General features: G+C 45.9%; 1 protein-coding gene across 2 annotated transcripts in view; it reads right to left on the bottom strand.

The window, feature by feature from the left end:
* RAP1GDS1 (Rap1 GTPase-GDP dissociation stimulator 1) overlaps positions 1 to 23,559 on the bottom strand; it is a 909,412-nt gene that overhangs the window by 36,712 nt on the left and 849,141 nt on the right. For both annotated transcript variants that reach the window (XM_069630545.1, XM_069630544.1), the window contains one exon: positions 889 to 1,017. In XM_069630545.1, the coding sequence (XP_069486646.1) occupies positions 889 to 1,017 (129 nt within the window). The remainder of the gene's footprint in view (positions 1 to 888; positions 1,018 to 23,559) is intronic.

A 23,559-nucleotide genomic window follows, 5' to 3' on the forward strand; every position in this document is an offset into this window, starting at 1 on the left:
GCAAATCAATGCCCTAATGGGAATGAGGAGGCGAGGGCTATACAAATCCAGCGTAGAGAGCAATTAGGAGAGATGTAGGCCTTGTGAGAGCCAGGAGCAGATCTTAGTAAAGCGGGCCAGAGTGCAGCAGGAGAAGCAGTCTTGCGGGAGCTAAGAACACAAGGATGAAGAGAAAGCCAGAGACGCTACCAAAAGAGCCAGAGACTGGCTCCAAGACCCACTGGTCATATGTCACCTGGGCAGGTGAACCCAACAGCTTTGACAAGGAGCGAGGGGTGGTCCCAGGAGCTGGACTCACTTAGTCACCTGAAGCATAGGTGGAAAGTGCACCATATCCTTTCATGTTAATCAGGAGGTCGCCACCTCCCTACTGTGAGTGAGTGGGTCACCATATCGCTTATATTAAAAACATGCAGTAAAACGTTCACCAAGACCGTGAAATGGCTAAATGGGAACAAAGAGTGAGAAAATAGGACTCACATATTGTTGGCCAGAATTCCTTCATAATTAAGGTCTAGAAATGTGAGATGGCACACTTTTCTTCCAGAGAATATGTGCTCTGGGTTAGGTGGCATGAGGAGGCCTGGGCCCAATAGACACAACTTTCCAGTCCACTAGTAGTTTGAGACTTTCTAACATGCTTGGTCCCCACAGAAACTAGGGGTGCCTACCCTCCTACACAGTCATTTCAAAACACCCATATTAATATACAGGCTCTTTAGACAGTTTTTGCTACTTAACTTTGTTTGTATTGTAATATGGGTCTCATTCCAAAAGCGTGTTAGTTTTATTTTTCAGGGAGAAGTTCATGTTTGTAGGATACTTTGAGCTGCCATGCTTCCCTAATTAGGGTTACCCTATGGGGGAGAACAATAACTAAACACTCACCTGATCCCATGACGGCACAGATCAGCACCATAGAGTTGTATTTGATTTCAGGTGCACTTGACTCATCTGTTAGCAGCCTATGGAGCACTTGAACCAATTTAGCATTTTCTAGGTCCTTCTCAGCTGTGCCTGAAATACACAAAATGAAAAACTCAAATAATTTGCAGCAGACCATGACTAGTATATGAACATTGTCAAACTTGCAATGGGATATTTGCTTTGTTGAATAATTCATTTTTAGAGAAAATCTTTCAATTTAACGAAGTTAGCTACTAAAGCCATAGCTAAGTGATTAGAAATTTGCATGTGAAATTATGCAACTGCAATTGGCATTGTCCGAAAAAAAATATTTCTCAACTTTGCAGCGTAGTAAAAACCAGTGAATTTGGAAAACATGCTAATGAAGTAACATGTTTAATTGCATCTGCGTCAGATGTAAAAGCGGTTTCTAATAAACAAGTTAAAGTTACTACTACCTGTAATACCTCCACAAACATTGCCAATGTGTTAAAGTACAAACACTGAGTTCAAAGGTAAAGTTTTAAGCCTACAGTTGTCAGGCGTGCCAATGTTAAGGTACCAATACTTAATCTAAATCAACTAATATTCTAATACAAAGTCCATTACACTATGAATCAAAGCTCAACTCACACTGCACCACTATTTCACAATGTTTGCTTTAAATATCAGGAAGCTCGCAATATAACTTAAGTCCTCTGGTGAATCTGCAAGAAATTTTAACAGCTGACTTTCCCATTTGATGTCATTGAGAATGCTTACTCACCGACAGACCACGAAAATCACTGACAGAAACGCCACCAATTTTGGACTTGTAGTATGTCCCAGGCACAGTCCTCAAAGGACATGGTTCCAGACCTATGCCCTACCCTACAGTGCTAGGCCTGCAACAACCCACAAACGCCATGACTTAGCTGCACTACTACTACCCAACGTACCCAGAGGGCTTGGCCTTCAGCCATTGCTCGTAGGTACTGCACACCCCAAAACTAATACCTCTTTCCTCTATACCCACAGTTTATTCTGCCATTTGAGGTTTCATGTGGCACTAGGAAACAGGTAGACCACTGGTTATGGCAACTGGAGATCATGCCCCAAATCGCAGGAGGATAAAAGGAGACATACCTAGGACATGCTGCACCATATGCATCCATATAAAACGGATGTCAGCCATTTTATGATGACACAGACATGGTCAATCAGTTAACCAACCTCAGTGAGACATGGTCAATCAATTAACTAATCTCAAAGTGTGCACTCATATTGTTGAGGTTGAAATGCTGTTTCAAAGTAGGACCAACAGAATCAATGCCACGTCTGAGAACGCACCTATGAATTTAGATATTCAAGCTGGTTGTAAAAGTATAACATCCAGTGATACCTTACAATCCCAAATACACTTTGTAGATGATAGGGTATGTTATTTTGCTGTCTACACACTTAATTGTCTCAAGTTGCTTGGTGACTGCCCCTTTTGTCTCAGACAACAAAGGATTACAAGGAGTTAGTGTTAATTGCGACTAAGGTGAAGAGTGTAGTGACACAGCAATGCAGAATGGGGTGATTGTCATTTAATTAACAAAGAAGGTGAAGGGTGGGCTTGAACTTAGATAGGCAGGTTGTTTCATAGCTAGGGAACTTGATTCACAAAGCATGCATTCTCCTCCTGTGATGTGTTTGGAGATGTGTTGGGTCCAAGACAAGGGTCTACTAAATGTATTGGGTGAGATTGTGTAAATGTCGCTAAGTGGGGTGGTTTGTGCTAATATTTTTTTATGTGAGGCAGAGACTCTTAAGGGTGATGCCGGTGGAGACTTTACAAGACATGTCCTACATGTAGCTACTGCACTTTTGAATTATGAGCATCCTGTTAAGTTGCCAATGTGGGATGCTGACTTAAATCACATTTTCACATTTAAAATATCTTTGGCTACTATTGAGTAAAGATCCTGGGGTAAGGCGGGCTTAGGGTAGGGATTTTCTGCGTTGTACGTTTGCCCCCATGATAGCAGCAAAGATTTTGGAGTTCAAGTGCTGGTCAGCATCCAGAATGACTCCTAGATACTTGGCAATGGTGTAAATGAGGTCAACTGTATGAGAGGAGGGGGTAGTTAGAAAATGTGTTAGGGCTTCAAAAGGAGTTGTGGGGAGTGAACATTAAGACTTTCATCTTGCAGCCTTCCCCACTTTCTGACCACTTTTGACCTATAATTTGAAAGCAGCCAAGCATACCGATATGTTAGTTGAGTTTTGAGAGCTGCAGAATCATAAATTGGCCTGTTATCTTCCTAGGAGTGGGTGTTCACTGTGACATCGGAGGATAGACATGTGGATGTTCAAGAGGAAGGTTAAGGGAACATCCTGTTACCCTGATTGAATAGAAATTTCAGAGTTTAATCTGTTGGTTGAACCCATTACACATTGCTCCAAACCATTGAACGGGTGAGATTTCGCTCTGTTTGCCTTATCTACTATTTTCCTACCATTATGGGTGAGGCATGGTGGTAAATGTGGCCGACAGGCTAGGGGGAATTGTCTGGGATGTCATGCAAGATGGATGCTATGGCAGTTTTGGTGCCATGTCTTGGTTTGATGCTATATTGGCATGGTTCAGAATGGAGTGTGATCATAGGTAGTGTTGCAGTTGGGTTATAGTTGTGAATAAAAATCGAGCAAGTGAACCAGAAAGAGAAAAAAATTGAGTTTCACTTCAGTCTACTAGGAAACATGTGTGTCTGCTTCAAGAAGCTTATATGTCTAATTTTTCAGAGGATTGAGGTACACTGAGCAGGGGTTCATAGCCTTTACTGTTCACGTTGGCCCAGACATCATTGTAATACCAGTGCAAATGACATTTGTCTTTCACAATCAATACATATGCTAGCCTTTAAATATTGAAAGACCACAAATTCCAAGTAACACTGCAAAATAAGGTTGAGAAAATTGACCATGAATTACAGATCAGATGAATCACAACCACCAATAACCAAGCTGGAAAAGAAAGATTAGCCAAGCTATTGTACATTCAGGGTGGCAGACTGTGAGGCCCTGAAACAGCAAAAAGAAATCTAATGAGGGTATGTGCTCCTGGAAAACAAAAGATAGTTCTACAATCAGAGAGATGAGAAGGATCAGAACTGAAACCGGATTTACAGTACAATAGGCACTAGGGTTTATAAAACGTTGGCAGAAAACCCAGGTTCAAGGTGGCGAAAGACCACAACATTCTCAGGCTGTGACCAAGAAACACATGGCTACTGTGAAGGCCTCATGAAGCAAGACACAGACAACAAATTAAAAATTAAATTATTAACTCAAATGTCAGAATGCTAGAAGGCCTAACTTGCCCTATGCCAACATGGGATTTGCCTAGCGGAACAAAACTAAAGAAAAGTCTGAGTCAGAGTGCAACTTAAAAGTCTGTCTGCACCCAAAATCTATCCTTGCCCACACAATTAAAGCAGTGTGTAGGGATGTCAATAATGAAAGAAATGGTGATCAACAAAGGTCTGAGGTTCCTCCAACTCTTAGCTTCCTTTTTAGTTCACATTCTCAGAGTTCCAGAGTTCAAGAAAGTTCAACAAAAGTCTCAAGATTACCTTTTCCCAGCCCAAAGCAATGCAATTCCACACAATCCTTGGGGTTTCCTTCACCAGGTTCAATGCAAAACAGTTCACACAAAAGGGGGTCTTGAGGCTCAGTCCCCAAGACAGTATTTGTAGTTCATCAAATCTCAGGGTTCCCTTCCCCAAGATTTCAATGTAGCACTTGCACTGGTTTCAATTTTTCAATGTTCAACACAAAATAGGCCCACTTGACCCTCCTTCTGGTTTGCTTCACCGGTTCACTCACAGTGCTGCTTGGTTTATTTCACGATATCTTTTGATTTGAAGGAATTTAGGGCTCACTGGTCTAGGCGCAATTGTCAGACCACAAAGTGCACCCATCACAGGTCACACAAGCAGGATCACTCTGCTCCCCAGCCCCGATCAAGTTCTTCTGCACATTCACTTGTTTCTCTTTAGCAGCCATTTGGCTTATGTGCCGATTTACACTTTGCTGATTTCTCCTGGTTAGCCTCTTGGCTTTGTCACCAGGTGTTACACAATTCTTGTCCTTTGCAGGAGGTTACTTGCAAATGGCACCTTCCCTTTTGGTTGTCATGCGTTGTTAACTTTGCACATAAGGTGTTATTCAGTTCTGTATGCAATAAGCTTAGCTCAATTTCAAGGTTTTCATTTAGGTCTATATTTGATATGTGCGTTTCAGTTATGTTTCAAAGTTTCATTAAATTCTGCGTTCAATAAACATATTTCAGCTTTGTTTTCAAAGTTGCAATCAGTTTGGTATTCAATAAATGTAATTCTCCAGCATTGGATCTTTCATGGATTCACATGCTTAGAATATTCCCCGTCGTCAGACTGGGAACCCTCGGTACACATATATATAGTCATTTCCAATAGGAAAACTTCTGCCCTATCCCCGTCTGCGTCCTCTACGGGGCCGCCCACGTACGCCCCGTTGGACGTGATGGTATATAAGCCCCGCCCCCGCGGGTCCCTTCAGATTTCAACCGTCTCCAAAGATAGTGGGATCTCCTCGTGTATTTTCTTCAAATACTTATCGATTGTTTCTAACTCCTGCGAGTTGGTCTGTTTGGTCCGCTTCCAACTCCTACGAGTTTTGTTAGTTAATCTGGCAATAATGTCGGGTAAGCCTCTTTTCCGCCCGTGTGCCACGTGCGGTCTAAAGAAGGTTTATGAAGGGGATGGCCACCTTGACTGCATCTACTGCCTTCACCCCCACCACTCGGCGGACCAATGTGATATCTGCAAGGGGTTTTCCCAAAAAACCCTGAAGGACCGGAATCGGCGACTGGTCTCGTGGCTGAACGACGGCGCTGGAGCGTACCCTCAATCGGAGGTAGGATCGGTGCGCAGTATCGCCTCAGCGAAAACATCAGAAGCCTCCCGACGCTCACATCCGTCGGAACCTCCGGCCAAAAAATCACGGCCTACGGGGAAGGACGTGCCTCGAAGTCATTCCTCTAAGGCCTCATCGAAAGAATCGACGAAGAAATCATCTTCCTCTTCTTCTTCGTCGAAGAAAGACAAGGACAGGCCAAAATCCTCCTCGAGCGATCAGAAAAGATCAGCTACGAGTAGAGAGGCGGATAAACACAGGGAGAGCTCCGCGAAGGCGGGACCGCCTAAGCCACCTGCAGGCCTTCCGTCGACGACGACGATGGCGACGATCCAAGTGCCCACTCCGTCACAGTCCCCCGCCTTTCAAACGGGCTCATCGTCGACGACGATTCCCTCGTCGACGGAGTTCCAGGCCTGGAGGCCAGAAACGTTCGACATGGGGCTACCCGACACACTGCTACAAGAACAGCCAGTTTCGATCGCCTCCAAAGAGGACGACGGCTTCAGAATAGTGAGCCCGGAAGACCTGGGGCTACGGCCCAGATTTCCTTCTGGTGCAACCTGCTCTCAAGTTTTCACCCAGCCTCCAAACGCCCAGGCTACTCTCTCCATGGAGGTACTTTCCTCCTTACACTCGCTCTTGAAGTCCCTGGACGAAAGGCTCCCGCCTGCTCCGACGACTCCCCTCGTCGACGAGCCCGGACCTTCACACCGCCCGACTAGATCGGTCGTGGGCCCAACTGCTCCAACAGTCCAGGAAGAAGGTGAGCTCTCGGACTCCCTCTCTGAACAGGGGTCAGCTTCTAATATCTCCCTCTCGCCGTCGAGAGACCCGTCATGGGTTTCGGATGTGGAGGTGGATCCTCCGAAAAGTCCCATTCACCCATCTCCACCGGACGACATAGGGGCCTTCCATTCCATGATGGAAAAAGCCTGCAAGGAGTTCGGTTTGACCCAACAAGAAGAAAAGAAGGACTGCTTCCTCTTTGACCACATGGGCAAGAATAGGCGTTCCGTTTTTTCGATACCGATACTGGACCACGTATGGAAAGAGGGCGTCCAAACCATGCGGCATCCATTCTCGGAACCTGCGGTCAAAGGCCGCGTAGAGAAAAAATTTAAAGTTCCAGATTCGACGCCAAAATGCCTCTCTGCGCAACCCACGCCTGACTCGGTGGTATCGGCGGCGGCGACGAGAAAGGCAAAGGCCCAGCATAAGTGCTCTACCCCGCCGGACTCCGAAGCTAGACGCCAAGACGCTTTCGGTAAGAAGATCCTGTCAGTGGGAGCGTCAACAGTGAAAGCAGCGAACTCCCTGGCAATCATGGCCAGGTATGACAGGGAGATGTGGCACAGACTGGCACCCATTTTGGACCACCTCCCCGAAGAACACAGAAAATCAGCTATGTCCCTGGTTCGTGAAGGAGAAGAAGCCTCGAACCATGCTATCAATATAGCGGTGGACCTGGCAGACTCGGGGTTCAAACAAATTAACAATGGAGTGGTTCTACGACGCCAGGCCTGGCTCAAATGCACCAACTTTAGACCCGAGGTGCAATATAAGGTCGTCGACATGCCTTTCGAAGGTGACCACCTGTTTGGCGAAAAGGTGGATGAGGCCTTGAAAGGAATGAAGGGGGACTCTGAGACGGTGCGCTCGCTGGGCTCCCTCCAAAGCGGTAAGCCCTTTCGTTCCTTTCGCCCCTTTAGAGGAGCTACGGGAAACGCACGATTTGCGGGATCCAGGGATAGAGCATTCGGGAGGTCTTCATATCCGTCCCAAGGTTATAGACGCGCCTCACAGTCCTCGACCCGACGCAGAAATTTCCAGGCCTCTAAGAGACGTCCCACTTACTCGTCGTCGACGGGAAAACAAAAAGATCAACAATGACGTTCTAGGAGGGAGAGTGTCAAGTTGCGTCGAGGAATGGGAGTCTATTACGACAGATCGGTGGGTTCTGGACACGGTGAGACTGGGACATTCCCTAAGATTCAAATCCAGACCTCCAAAACGTCCACCGATATGCCTGTCTCAACCACACCTAAGCGTCTTGCGTCGAGAGGTTGCGCTCATGCTAAAAAAAGGCGCCATCGAGTTAGTACCTGCCTCACAGAGAGGCTTAGGGGTTTACTCACGCTGCTTCGTAGTAAAGAAACCAAACGGGAAGTGGTGCCCCATCCTCGACCTACGGGACCTCAACAAAACCCTGCTGAGTCAAAAGTTCAAGATGCTTACTCTACAGGAGGTAATCAGATCGGTCCAAAAGAACGATTTCCTAGCGTCTCTGGACCTCCAAGATGCGTATTTTCACATTCCGGTGCGCACTCACCACAGGAGGTTCCTGAGGTTCCTAGTCGGCCAAACACACTACCAATTTACTGTGCTCCCTTTCGGCCTGAAGTCCTCCCCAAGAACCTTTACAAAGTGCCTAGCACCCGTAGCAGCCTGGCTGCGGAAGGAAGGGCATCACGTTTACCCGTACCTCGACGACTGGCTCGTGAGGGGATCCTCCCCAGCGTCGACCAACGACAGCCTATTGACCACCTTGCGACTGCTATAGCGTCTGGGATTTGCAGTGAACTACGAAAAGTCTTCACTAAAGCCCTCGAAGAGCTTGAAGTTCCTAGGTGCTCAATTCGACACCCACACGGGACTAGTGAAACCATCCCGGGAAAGGTTGTTGAAAATCAAACACCTGACAAGCCAACTTCGTTTACAGAGAAGGTTGTCAGCAAGAAAATATGCGGCTCTCCTCGGCTCCATGGCATCGTGCATCCACCTAGTCGCGAACTGCCGGTTGTTCATGAGACCTCTACAGGAGTTCCTATCAGACAGATGGAAGCAGGCCACAGGCCGCTGGTCGGACAAGATAATAGTCGACGACGAACGAGTTATCAAAGCCATCCGATGGTGGAAAGTGGCGCGCAACCTGGACAGAGGGGTCCCCTTGTAGGAGCCGGAATTTCAGAACACCATCATTACAGATGCCTCTCTGTCGGGCTGGGGAGCACACATGTCACGTCACCAAACCCAAGGCAGGTGGTCGTCGACCGAATCTCGCCTACATATCAACGTCCTGGAGCTAAGAGCGGTGAGATGGGCCCTGAAATCTTTCCTCCCCCACATCAAGGGGTCAAAAGTAAGAGTGCTCACGGACAATACGACAGCTATGTTCTACCTGATAAAACAGGGTGGCACCAGATCCAGGACCCTCTCGAAGGAAGCTCAAAAGATCTGGCATTGGGCTTTAAAACACCACATCTCCCTAGTAGCATACCACCTACCGGGAGCGAAGAACTTACAGGCGGATTCCCTGAGCAGGACGATGTCACAAATACACGAGTGGGAGCTGGACTCCACTCAACTCGGGGAAATCTTCGAAAGATGGGGGACCCCGTCGATCGATCTCTTCGCCACGGAAAGAAACCGAAAATGTGCTCAGTTCGCGAGCAGATGGCCCCAAACAGACTCCCTGGGGGAAGCGTTCTCGTTTCCGTGGACAGGCAAGTTCCTCTACGCCTTCCCTCCATTTCCCCTCATACGGAGGACGATCCAGGGGATCCACAGGTACAATTGCCGGGTCATCCTAGTGGCCCCGCGCTGGCCGAGGCAACCATGGTTCTCAGACCTCCTTCATCTGTCGCTGGATCAGCCGATACCATTCAGGAAAGTACCGAACCTCCTGTCCAGGGACGAGGGGACCGTGTGGCACCACAATCCGGACAGCCTGAACTTAACTGCATGGCTCCTGACTTCTCGGAGTTCGGGAACCTAAAAGTCTCGACTGATTGCCGAAGGATTCTGCAGGCGGCCAGAGCCCCGTCCACTAACAAATCATATGCAAGCAAATGGAAAAGGTTTTGTATATGGTGTCAAACACAACAAAATATACAACCTTTGGAAGTAACTCCGGAGCAAATCCTCCCGTATCTTCTTCATCTTGCGGAAAGCGGACTGTCATCATCGTCAATCAAAGTACACCTGGCGGCTGTTTCAAGATTTACCAGAAGAAGACAGTCCCCTCCACTATTCAGTGACAGGCTAGTGAAGCATTTCATGAAGGGTCTGTTTAGAACCTTCCCTCCGGAAAAACGGTTCCCACCGTCGTGGAGTCTGAACACGGTTCTAGCTGCCTTAAAGAAGCCTCCCTTTGAGCCAATGTCCTCTTCATCTCTACAATTTCTATCTTGGAAACTCGCGTTCCTAGTTGCCATCACTTCGGCTAGAAGAATGTCGGAACTACAGGCATTGGTCATAGACCCTCCATATCTGAGGTTCTTTAAGGACAAAGTTATTTTATCAACTAACCCTTCATTCATCCCAAAAGTACCGTCGGTCTATCATAAGCACTCGACCCTGGTACTCCCTACTTTCTTTGCATCTCCTTCGTCGACGGCGGAGAAGGCTCTTCACACTCTGGACGTCAAAAGGGCACTAAAATTTTACCTACAAAACAAGATATCAGAACCACCAGACAGCTATTCGTCGCCTACGGCCCCTCGGCTAGGGGTAAGGCTATCTCCAAACAAGGTCTGGCTCGCTGGGTCTCCTCGGCGATTACCCTGTGTCATTCCAAGGCCGGGAGACCTCTACTGCATCGTCCCAGAGCCCATTCCACGAGATCGACATCTTCCTCCGTGGCTCTATGGGCAGGAATTCCGCTGACGGACATCTGCCAGGCGGCGGCATGGTCTGTTCCGCACACGTTTACGCGCCACTACTGCCTGGAAAAGCAGCACGCGGATGAGGTACAAATGGGAAGGGCAGTGCTTCGCCACCTTTTTCAATGAGGTAAGCCAAAGTTTCAAGTAAAATGCTGCCTATTATTATTATTATTTGGCCTCAGCTGGTTTTTCTGAGTGTATACATGGAGGTGCATAGTTTATTGACCTAAACATAAGTGGTTGGGTAGATATGTGCGCAAGGGGTGCATACTGAGTCATATGACATAGCATTGTATGGCGAAAATCCGTTTCGTATCAGTATAATAAGTTGTTGCTTACATACATGGTGTAAACGGTAGTGTTTGGGGGTGTCTCTACGACTGTAAGTTACATTGCACTCTCACCTCCTTCTTGATGTTACTGCTTTACAATCTATTCTAAGCATGTGAATCCATGAAAGATCCAATGCTGGAGAAGGGAGTAGTTTCTTACCTGTAACTCCATTTCTCCAGCATTGGTATCTTTCATGGATTCACATGCGCCCTCCGGCCTCCCCGGACTGCAATGTGGAAGATTGGTATGCAAGCAAGTTTTCCCCCTGTTATCTTGGAGGGGTCGAAATCTGAAGGGACCCGCAGGGGCGGGGCTTATATACCATCACGTCCAACGGGGCGTACGTGGGCGGCCCCGTAGAGGACGCAGACGGGGATAGGGCAGAAGTTTTCCTATTGGAAATGACTATATATATGTGTACCGAGGGTTCCCAGTCTGACGACGGGGAATATTCTAAGCATGTGAATCCATGAAAGATACCAATGCTGGAGAAATGGAGTTACAGGTAAGAAACTACTCCCTTCAACCTTGGTCCGGTGATCAATAAACATATGTGGCCCTTAATTGCTCAAGCATAGCCCACTAGGAGCGCCCCGGTGCTAAGTGCCTTCCCCGCCACTCACTGGTCTTGGCGTTCCTCTCCCAGGGCTCTGCTTCTCTTCCTCTGTCTTGCAGACTGATGGGCTGGCTTCAGCTATCCCCGCTCGGATTCCGGATGCCGGCCCCGACACGGTGGCGGCCCCGCTTGGTCCGTTCTTCCTTCGGTCTCGTTCGCAGCTCCAACTGCTTTCTGTCCTACACGGAGGTTCCCAAGCCTGTGGCAGCTTCCAAGCCCAGCTTGTCCTGGGTTCCACAGGTCCTCTTCGATCTTGGCCGGCTTCCTTGCTTCCTCTGGGGTCCCACCACAGCTGTCTCCTCACGACACAGGTCCCTGCCGGTCTCTGCCACACAGGCCTCCCTGTTGCTCTCTTTTGCACTTTTGGTTTCGCTTTGACAGGTTGCAGCTGTGGATTTTCAATTGGGTTTGCCTGAACCATAATTAAAAGGATATGCCAGACTTTTAAGGCACTCTCCAGGTATCGTCTTCGTCCCAGTACTAGAGTGGTGAATTGAGGTAAAAGATGGGGGGAGACGTCTTACAGTAGCCTATTAGGGCCGGGGGAGGGTTAGGTTGGTCTTCAATAGGGAAAGGGGGATATCATTTCTCACCTGTGGGCATCCCACTCCCAATCCCCAGGAGCCACCACTGAGGTGATCATCCACATTTTGTCCAACCCCAGGATCCGGATCCAAGAGAGTTGGCCTTTCCCTGGCCACCTCAGAAGAGGATCCAGGGAGAGTAGGAGTGGGAACAACCTCAGATTTCAGACAATAGATCCTTGAACGAGTGAGCAGCTAGACTTGTGAAGCAGAAATGCGGAGTGTGTTGCCCTAGAAACGGACTTCAGGTGGCTTATCCTTGGTTTATTAGCGTCAGGAGCCACTGAGGGTAATACATTGTACATGCTTCTGAAACAAGCATTATTTGGAGATCCAAAAGCAGGGAAGCTATTGTCACATTTGTGAGCTGGGGGGCTCTCTGAGTGTTAAAGTGTCCTCAGATTTTACAAGCGTGGAGCTGCACAGGTCTTGAAGAGAGATGAACGGGCACACAAAAGGAAAAATTGCATGCATTATGTGCTCCAATATGTATTTGTTTCAGCAGCACCCTGAACTCAACTTATGAACACCATAGGGCAAAATTGCTATCAAAATATTTCTAGGAGAAGTTGCGTCTCGACAAGTGAGATCTGGGAATATTTCAGCTACTAGCTGGAAATGTCTCCTCCGCTTAGAGGTAAACATTGTTTTTTTAGGGGTGGTGCTTGTGGCATGGGTCTGGCACCAGATGCTCATGGAGATTAATGGGCTGTAGAGACAGGCCTGATTCACACACAGCAAAATGTAGAACTTCTCTTTAAAATGCAGTTTGTACCAGGTGCCTCCATGGAGGTCCCCCCACACCTCCATCCTCCTCCACTGTCTATGTGCTTTATCACTTTTGGGACTGCATGAACAATTAATCTGTCAAGACAAAAACTTTGGAGAAGGGAAGTGGGTAGGAATTCAGACTCATAAGGTAATACTGATGGCTCTGCATCAGAAGCGGTTTGTTGAGGAACACCCCTTATGACAAATGTCTGCTGAATGTCCAACTTGCTCAACTAGAAAGATGGACTAATATGTGTCGCAGACATGCTCTGTGCAGATACAACGCAAAGTGACAACGCTCAAAGTCTAATAGAGCCAATATGAATTATGAACAAACATCTGGTGAGAAGATTTTTTTAAAACTGTTCAAATAAAACATTGTAAATTACAAAAAAGCTGCATTCAAGATACCAAAAGCAGGGTGGGTAGGGATTGGTTAGAAGAGCTCAAATTTAGATTAAATGAAGACTAAGCAGAAACAAAAAAGCAACTGTACTTCATGTTTTGGTCACTGGCTCCAGTGCAATCAGGAGAATGATTTCTAAAATGTCAAAAAGGACTTTCCTGGCAATGCAAGTGAGAACAGTGGAGACCGCACATTTGCTGTGGCTCTTCCGTGTATTAATGGAAGCAAGAGGACTCCGAGCAACACAGGTTCGATCCCCAGGTCTGCGCTTAGAAACCTCTGGGTATTGAGTGCGTTCTAAATAACCAATTATAATTACTCAAGGTGCCTCTAGTACACAAGCACAGCAGAAGGTGCCAGTCCAAATGATGTCCCTTCAGTTCAGAACAGGAACAAACGCAAGAGAAGCAAAGTAACAAACTTTCAGGAATGTTAAGGAGATCAGGTAAGTAACCTGTAGACACACCCAGGCATGAGAAGCCATAGTTGACAGTCGGTAGTCAAAGTAAAAATCCATTTGTTCCTTCCTCAACAAACTGCTACTACAAACATGCATATAAGTGCAAAAAAGTACAACTGGACAACTGTGTTCCATATGCTTGTGATAGACGCAGCAGAAGCTTGTTTGCTGGTTACAATTAGGGTATTATTCCCAAAATAACCCCAGTATGAACATAAACATACACTACAAACATTAAGACATCTTATTGTCTGTCCCATTTGATCAATAATGCTTTAAGAATAGTCAGTTGATCTGCAGCTAGAAAATAGGGGATAAGCGCGCAACCAGGGAAAGAGGCAGTTGCGGCTTTACACCCCTGTAGCTGTGATCATTTAAAAATCTTATGGTACCATTATTGAATCTACATCTGAGTCTCAAGCCTCCGTCTCTAAAAGTTGCCACCCCAAAGACAAGACAAATAAAGCTCCCTCTGTATTTAGCCAGAAGAACATCCCGAGTGGTTGGAATCTTGATTGATGGAAACCGGGGCAGCTCTTTGTGCCAATGTTGTCTGATTTGCCCTGGTTGATAAGGGGGAGGCAGAAGGGATGGAGATATGGAGAGTGATTCAGAGTTTTATAGATATTTGCAGCATAAAGAAAAAAACTGCAGAACCCAAAGCTCACAATAGGACTTGGAAGTGGCAGTATTTTACTCATTTTTGGAAGTTGGGAGTAAAATGATTTCTTGCAGAGTAAAAAAAGGACGACTTATTCTGAATACTTGTATTTTTTTAAGCGAGTAAAAATATATTTTAATTGCACAACACATCAATTTATATTCACCAAATAATTCATGCTAATTGAAAAATGCAGTTTTACCTTAAGGTGCCTCTTCATTGCTCCTTCCAGTGGCATTGCTCTCCTGATACCACTGATTCAAAGATATCTTGATTCGGACTCATGTCTGTCTGTTTTTGTTCTCTGGCTGTCTCCCCCTTTGCATTGCCCGCTTACCCTTTTCCTCTGTTTTCTTTTTCACCCCACAACCACATTTGGGTTGCAACCTAGGTGGGGGTCACAGTTCGCCCATACAGACATGATTTGAGCCTTAGAAGAACCCTAAGGTGGTGCTGCGTGAAGTATAAAAGCCAATTTACATAACATATCCATGGAGTGGGTATAGCATATGGGTGGAAGAATGGGGCCATGGTCATATGGGCTGTGGTTGCCTACTTTTTGTTAGGGGCACCTGTAGGGCTGCCTGAAATCATATCCTTTTTTGAGGTAAGCAGCCAGCCCTCTATTGCATCAGGTGAACATCTTAGAGACCAAAAGAGAATGTGCAGAAGTGGCAGAGTATTCTTCCAAGCAAATCGAAATCTTATGAACAAATACTGTGGAAAACAATTGAGAGTTCCCAGCCAGGTCAGGTCAAAGTTTGCAGATTCACCTGATTAACCGGTTCCCCTCCAGGAACAAAAACTACAACATCACAAGCCTCATGCCATGTGATCAAATGACCAGTGTACCAAAAGAGAAGGGAGAAGGCCCAGTAGAACAGACTGGCACAGAGTAGCAGAAATGCCCCACAGAATGACAGCAGATTTGTCTCAAATTTTTTCCCCAGCTAGTTGCACCTAAATATTCCATTTAGGGAGAATTGCTATAACTGAAAACATAAACGGCACAGAGTCAGTCTGTTCTCCTTTCCAAATCCCCACGTAATATGCATTGCAACAAGAATGTCCCGATTTGAAAGTGATCATTCCCAAACATCACTGCACGAGAGAGAGAGAGAGATATCCCTTTTGAATTGCTTGAGCCGCATACCAGTTCTCCCTTACCAGCAGAACAAAGAAGCCAAAGTGCTCCCTGGCTCAGATTGAAATGCCACTCTGCGACTCCTTCAGAAAGATTGCAATCCCATAGACTTTGGAAACACTCCCATCTGCTGGAACATTTACTATAGCAGGCTGCCATCAAAAATCTGCAGAGAGAAAGGGGCAGGGCTTGGAACACCTTATTTGAATTCTGCTGAATGTAACACATCCCAGGTGGTGAAGAGAGGGACTAATTGCCTAGTGAATCGGAAGGGGGGAAACCAATGGAAGAACAAGAGGGAACATGAAAAAGGGCACAGGAAACAGGAAGCTGTGGGTTGTTAGGTTGAGGTCAGAGGAGGTGTAGGTGGCCCCCGAGACAGGAAGAGGAAGGGCAGTGTAGAGGAGCGTGGAGATGGTTTATAGAAAAGCTAAGGTTTTGGCTGGTTAGAAAAAGTGGTACTGTGGTGTGAGTATGTCTAAGGTGTGCGAGTGAAAGGGGTAGTAGGAGAGTAGGAATTGAGTAAAAGGGTAACTGGAAGAGTGCAAGAAGGGAAGGTGAAGTGATAGTAGTATGGATGTGAGAGTAGTAGTATTGTGGGGAGTAGTAGAGGTGTGGAGGCAGAGGTGTTGTGGGGGAGCGGAAGCAGAGTAGCAGTGGTGTGGGAGGGGAGAGAAGATAGGTGGGAGAGAGACTAACAGAGGGATAACTAGAAAGAGAGCAGGAAAGTGGAAGATGAGTGGGAGGAGGGAAGTCTAGTATCGAAGTAGGGAGAGTATAACATATGGGAAAGGAGTAAAAGGCTGTGAAAGATCAGGGGAGTGTCCTGAGTGATGGGAAAGCACTATCTAACTGTGGTCCCTGATAGTAGTCACCTAGATTGTTCCCAGAGGAAGTCTAGATAGACAAGGTGTTTGCCTTTAGACCTTCACCAACAGACAGATGTTTTTTAGATAGGAGGGGTTACCAATCACTAGTACCAGTCCGTAGTCAAGGGAGCCTGGGTTATAGTGAGACTGCAGATTCCTAAATATGGGAGAGAAAGAGAAAAAGAGATTGATTGAGAGGGAGCTATTAGGCCCCTTGCTAAATTTAAAATTAAAAGCTTCGAACCTCATCTGGGAGTTGGTGTGTTCTTGAGACCACCTGTGACACCTGGGAATATTGAAACATGAAAGTATGCATCTTTCTTGTAATCCCTCTTTTTTTAGGAGGTTTTTGTTCATGTTCGTTCATCCTAAACTTTTGAAGTTTTACAAATTTGTTTGCAGGGCATAAGATCTAGGAATGTTCTTTTGGATTAGTCTTTTTTGGGTACAAGGAAATACAGATTTAAAAAAAATTATTTTATGAGTGCAGACCTAACCTGAGAGCAGCGCAGCGATGTACAAGGTTTGGGTAGCCAGCGTTTGGGCTGGCACTGCGAGTTGCGTTTTGTGCATCCTTTGGGATTAGTACATCATCAGGTGCTGTTAAAAAAAAAAAAATCACATTTTGAGAGATTTACGAAATTAGAGAATTGTGGGTGCATTCCGAGTCGATTCTGGGATTGAGTTCCAGAGGGTGGGTACATGACAAGAGAAGGATTGTTTTGGGGATCTCTCCTTGCAGACAAGCTGTGATTTGAGCAGGTTGGTCGACTTGCTGCTTATGAAGCGTGTGCCACCAATTATATCGAGCTTAGCAGTCAGGTACGCTGGTGTGCTTCTTGGGACTGCTTTGTAGATGATACATGCAGTCTTGAACAGTATCCGGGCCTGAAGAGGAAACCATTGTAGTTTGCGTAGGACGGGTTGCTTCAGTCAAGTTTCTGCACACTCGTATTAAGACTGCACCGTGGTGGACTGGTTTTAGCATAGCCAAGTGAGAGACTGGGAGCCCCGTCAGTAGGGCCTAATTCCCCCCCTACCCATTGATTTGCGAGACCACAAGGGTCTGCACTACGGTCTGGAAAAATGGCAGCAGGATAAAGGATTTGATTTTGCGAAGGGTGGAGATTTCGACCCAGATTGTTTGGGCCTTCTTGGCTATGTGTTTCTGGAAGGACAGACTGCTGTCAATGGTGAAGCCTGAGGATTTTGCTGAATCCGAGTTTTGTGGATTAAATCCTTCTAGGTGCATATCAATGAGCCAGAAACAACTGATGTCCGGTGGGCATTTTATTCTCATGTACAACCGATATTAGGGGATGGCTATATCGAGTTCTTTGAGGAGTGTATCGAGTGTACCGAGAGGTTCCGTGTTAAAGTTTTAGAACAAACCAGGTTGATCTGGACAGCCTGGTGTCTGGCCGAGAGGTAGGAGGTAAACCAATTCAGGACAGTGTCAGAGAATCCCATCATGCCAGTGAGGAGGGGGGAGGAGGATACAGAATACTGCGTGAAATGGAGCGGAGAGGACAAGGAGGCACAAATCGCCTTCATCTATGATTTGGAGGGCATTATCCACCATCTCGATGGTGGACGTCTCAATGCTACACTTGGGACGGAATCCAGACTGATAGTTTTGGTGGTAGGTGTAGCTTCTTGGAGGAAGTTGTGTGGTCTTCCTAGAAGCTTGGTACCGTCCCCTCTCTTATTGTGCTCATCACCCACTTGTTCCTGGTGATCGCATCTGGTGCGTAGCTAGATTATGTTAAACTTCCTCCTACTGGAGAATTATGAAGGGAGGCATGGCCCCGGATGTCAGTTTAGAGGGCTGCAACATCCTCATAGAGGTTTGGCATCTACCTCGTCTATGACCATGACATTGTGGACACTGGTGTGGAATAATAGAAAGTGTACGTTCCTGTACTCCACCCGCTGTACAAAGGTTGGCTAAATTGATATGAAGCGTGTGAAACAGGACTAGACTTTAAAGGACCACACATTCGAGGACATTACACAGTGCTGATACAATATTCTGCAAACAGAAGACTTGAAGAGTATTGTGATTTTTTTGTATTGCTTTCGCCAAGTCCTCATTGTCAGTCTTTCTGAAGATCAGGGATTTTCTTCAAGAGGTGATGGCCTATGCTTGTCTCCATCTCTGTGCCCTCCAAGCATGGCCCTTTACCTCTGCTGCCCCAGTAACCTGGTTTCAGCCACATCCAATGCTTTCTTAATGGCCTTTTCGAAAGCAGCCTGCAGAAATCTTGGATTCTTTTATTAGAGAATCAGATCATCCCACTGTGTCCTGTTACACTGTACCAATAACGCCACTGCATTGGCAAATCGGCAAACTGTAGGCTACTTGAGAAGTCATCCTGCACCCAACAATAAATCTTTTATTTTTCTCTCTGGTGGGTGTTCTGTGGCAGAGAGATTGGTGTTGCTTCTCTTCCAGCCGATATCTACTGCCAGAAAGTCAGGTGATGGATAGCCCTTAATGTACATGGAGCCAGAAGGTGATGGCTTGGACTTTCTCATTGTATGGCTTAACAGCTTTTGAAGCTGCTGGTCTAAGCCAGGAGGAAGCTAATCATTTTTTACTCACTTCTTTACGAGGAATGCAGTGAGAAAGTGGCTTCTACTCCTCAAGGATATCTTCTATGAAATCAATGTCACGTTCGGACTTATACTAAAGTGACCTGCTATTCTGTTCAGAAGTGCAGTGTATTCATAGTGATCCCCATAGGGCAGGGAGTAATCCGAGGTTCTGCATCTATTGTCTATTGGTATTTATAGAGCACCTATGGCCAATGGCATCTAAGGGCTACAGTTCAAACATCTGTAATCGCCTTGCAGTACTTGCATCAATAGAGAGGTGTTTAATCTCGTTCTAAATCATGACTTTTTTTGTCTCGCTGCGATCCTGTGGAAGTGTATTCCAGTACTTAATGGCTAGTGCCTGAGAGGACCTCTCCATTGCGTTGGATCGTTTTATTCCAATACTAGTGAGAAGCAGAGCTTGAGAAGAGCTAAGAACACGCAGAGGGAAATAGAGCTGGAACTACTTTGGAAGGCATTTTTGTCCCATCTTCTAGAGGGCTTTAAACACCAGAACGAATGCCTTAAATTTGATTCTGGCTGTAACCATTAGCCAATTTAATTTCCAAAGAACACGGGTTAGGTGCATTCTTTGCGAGGCACCTATAACTGCAGGGAGGTTATGTTATGGATTACTTCAAGCCGGCTTAAGGTGAGTTTTTCGGGCAGTCGTCGGGATCCCCTTTGTCTTCTTCTTCTTGTCGCTATTCCTCCTCGTCATCTAAATACGTATCATAGTTCTGATAATCTTCATCTAGACCAATATTTGTTGGCAGGGATTCGGCAGCTGGGGGTTTTCTTACTGCCAGTTGTCGAAGTGTGTGAAAAATGATGTAGTGGAGCTATGTTCCCTGTTGGCCTGCCCCCACAAACCCCATTGCATGCACCCTCCCACGCGTAATACAAACACCCAAAGGAACGTCCAGTGCAGTGCACTGAAGTGCACGTCTTCATTTCTTCCTACACTATTATTTTAAAAACAAAACCATTCCGGAAGGGTTTCTTTAAACCTAGCCTTCAAATAAATAGTTTTTTTATTTGTTTGTACATCAGATTCCCAAATTCTTAATGTTTTCTATTTAAAAAGTTGTATTAGAATCTTCATTAAAATTATAATGCATTCCAAACAAATGAGCACGGAATGCTGCAAACAATGTGGTACATATCTAATCTGGGGTATGTATCTGCATATAAAAAGTCAGTCTTACCAGCGAAAGCCATTAAATAAAGAGGCTTGTGTACATCTAATAGCAGTGCCTCACGAAAGGATGAACATTTACACGAATCGAAACAGTTGGCTTTGCCAATGCTGGTTTTTAACTGGACTTCAGTTAAACACATGCATAGTTTTTATAAATCAAGTTGCTGAAGGTAGACCTGATTAAGAGTAGCGGGTTTACAACTCCAATTAAGTCTCAGAAGACAGAAGACTGCTTTGTAAAAACACTGGCAGGCACTTTTGAGTGCAAGGTTTGATGGTAGGTCTTGTGAAGTGAGCTGCAAGAGTTCCCATGAGAAGGTGTTTTGGGCGGGGAGGGGCAGGAGCTGGATGGGAAATGCCATAGGGATGGTCATGGGCAGTCAACGGGTGGGCAAATGCCCAAACACCTCCAAGCTGTGTCCCTCCTCATATGCCATTCCTCCCCATCTGTACTCTAATGCAATAGTTTTGGCTTATAGGTGTTGCAAGCAACAGATAATAGGCCAAACTAAAAAGAGTCACTGTCAGGTGGCTTGATTTCTCTCATATATGTGTGCAATTGCACTGTGACCACATTCACAAGTTTCTCTACACCTCTATTATTGATATTTTGATTAAGAAAAGACGATGAGACAGAGGAACTCATGTAACCAACTCAGAAAGCAGCCACGTCTTTCCGCAGGGAGGATTTTTGCATAGGTAATATCTCTGCTACAGTGGTCGAAGCGTACAAAAAGAACTAGTGGAACCACGTTCCCTACTGGCCTGCCCCCACTCCCCCGACACCCCATCACCATGGTCCTCTCGCACACAACACAAACCTTTAAATACTCACCCTTCCTTTATGAGGGACCGTTCAGTGCAGTGCACTGAAGTGAAGTGAAGGTTTCAACTTCTTCGTACCCTTTTAATTTTAAAACGAAACCATTCCGGGACGGTTGTTTTTGAAATAAAAGTATAGGAACAGTAAAACAAATCTAAAAGTAGAGGAGCACCGCTCCCAACCGCTTCGACCACTGTTTGCTGCGCTTCCACACCATGGGTTCTTCCAAGACAAAAAAATGACTTTCCCATAGTGGTATCAACATAGTTTGTGTCCCAAACCTATATGCATGGTTGAATGGGTAATTTAGTCATCTGACTAGCAGCTGATGTGCTTCCTCTTCCCCAACATCTTCCTCGGAAGCTGGACATTCTAAAAGCCCATTTATTTGCATGCGAGAAGCGATAAGTTGGCCTCTACAAAAGTGCTTGGAGATGCTTGTCTTTTGGAAGGACCACTAGGTTTAGCTGGGGAAGACCCCTTTCCCTCTAAAAATGGATCTACCCTTTTCATGCTGAACAGGTGGAGTGTGATTATGTTTTATGGCGCGAGGCCCGAGAGTGCTCGACGACTTAGTCTTCTTGTGGGTGTCCATAGTTTTTCAGCAAATTCTCAGCGTTCTCACGTTAGCGAGTGATTTCAGACCTTGGACTGTGTTTGATTTGGGAAATGGAGCAGCCTCATTGGCAGCAAAAGTTTTCTCTGTAGAGCGGCTCAACCTGGGCCCTATAGAACTATGGGCCGACTGCAAGGTTTACCTTTAGCACCACGTTTATCAGCTGCTCGAGCATGGAGTAAGCGTTCCGCAGCTCCAAGTGTTTTTGGTTTAAGGCACGTACACGCCGAGAACTTGCTTTCATGTTGGCAGGAGTGTTGCTAGGTCTGGAAAAGATCTGGGGCCACACTAATGTCTGGACTGTTGGGACTCGGGGCTAACTAGCCATTTGGCTGTAGCTCCTGAGCTTCTATCCGAGGCTATAACCATAAGACCCGCGGCTATAGCACCCTCATACCACCTTAGCAACATCTCTGCCTGTTGGTCTCGGAAAGGCAATTATCTTCCAAGGACTGTGTATTGCACTCCAGACAAAGTGCATTTGTAGTGTTTGCCAGGGGAAATGGCCCAAAGTGTCGCCCTCACAATTGTGACGGCCGAAATGGCCGACTTTTATTTTTTTTAAACACCCCCTTTACACCACATATATATGTGGGGGGGGGGGTATGGGATATTATATTCTTATGGGGGAAGCAGGGGTCTCACCCCGCATATGTATGTTGTGTAAAGGGCGTTAGCGGCATTTTCGGCCATCGCAATTGTGTGTGGTCGCAGGGATCACATAGATCCTTTTCCATGAGCGGCTATGAAATGAAGTGCGGCATGTGATGTAAACAGAAAGCGATATTGAGGCATTCTAATGCAAGGTGGGGGTAAAAAGAATATCTCCCTCCTCACCAGGGGTGGACTGCCCTGTAGGCAACTCTGGAGATTTCCCTGCAGGACTCTGCACCCTGGGTCTCTTGTGTGATAACCTATTTATTTCCAGATATACTCATAGGAAAGGGTTGGGCTGGCTAGAAATGTATAATATGAGGCCACTTTTATTTCCATGGCCTCTTTTGGTTCTCAGTCCACCCCTGCTCCTCACTCTCACTATTGTATGTCTCAGTGGCAGATGGCTCTGTCGTGAGGCGTCGGTAAAGTGATTCTTTGCCTGCTTGCTTGAAGAAGATCACTTTAAAAATGGCGGTCTCAAAAGGACGGTTTAATAGCGTCGAATCACTGTTTACTCTGCTCGAGGCGCCGAATTGATGAGGGGAAAAAAATCGATCTGAGGACGTTGACACATGAGATACATAGGTGCCTGCACATGTAGGGTAGGGACAGTGACAAGAATGTTTCTGACAACGGCGTTTTCAATTCCAAAAAACAGAGTATAATACCAACCACTAGATGGCAGCCCATGCAGAGTATGCGACTATGTATAAACAAAGACGTTTTTCCTATTTGGAAATAGAAATGAGTTTAAAAAATGATACATTTTTGAAAAATTATTTTAAAGCCCCTTAAAATATTAACTCAGAATATTTTTCTATTAGTGCTGCTTGGAAAATAGAATAATGAGAGTGGGAAAGGTATAAACAACAACGCGGATTATACAATTGGAACTTAAAAACGGAATTGTGCAGTAAATACTTTACAAACGACATTTACAACACCATCCAAATTTGAATCAGATCCGACATACAGTGCTCAACATAATACATTCAATCTGTCACTAAAACTTAATTTGGATATAAATATCCATAAAAGCAACAATCACAAAATCTTAAACACGCCAACAATAAAATATAAACTTCTTTTATTATGGTACTCAATGAGCGCTGACCTAGCTTCGAGAAGCAACTGAGTGCTTTACAGAAGTATGCAATAGTACAGATGCATAATAGAGCGCTTTTCAGTGGTAACAGAATAGCTATGCAGCAGGGGGTAGGGTACAGAGGGCACAGAGGAGGGGTACAGCTGAACCAGGTGGCGGGCAGGAGAGGGGTAGGCGGCGTCTAGCGAGTCATGTGGAGCAAGGTGACGACATGATCTC

This window comes from Ambystoma mexicanum, chromosome 6q, assembly GCF_040938575.1.
Source record: "Ambystoma mexicanum isolate Mex_15411 chromosome 6q, UKY_AmexF1_1, whole genome shotgun sequence".
Taxonomy (NCBI): Eukaryota; Metazoa; Chordata; class Amphibia; order Caudata; family Ambystomatidae; genus Ambystoma; species Ambystoma mexicanum.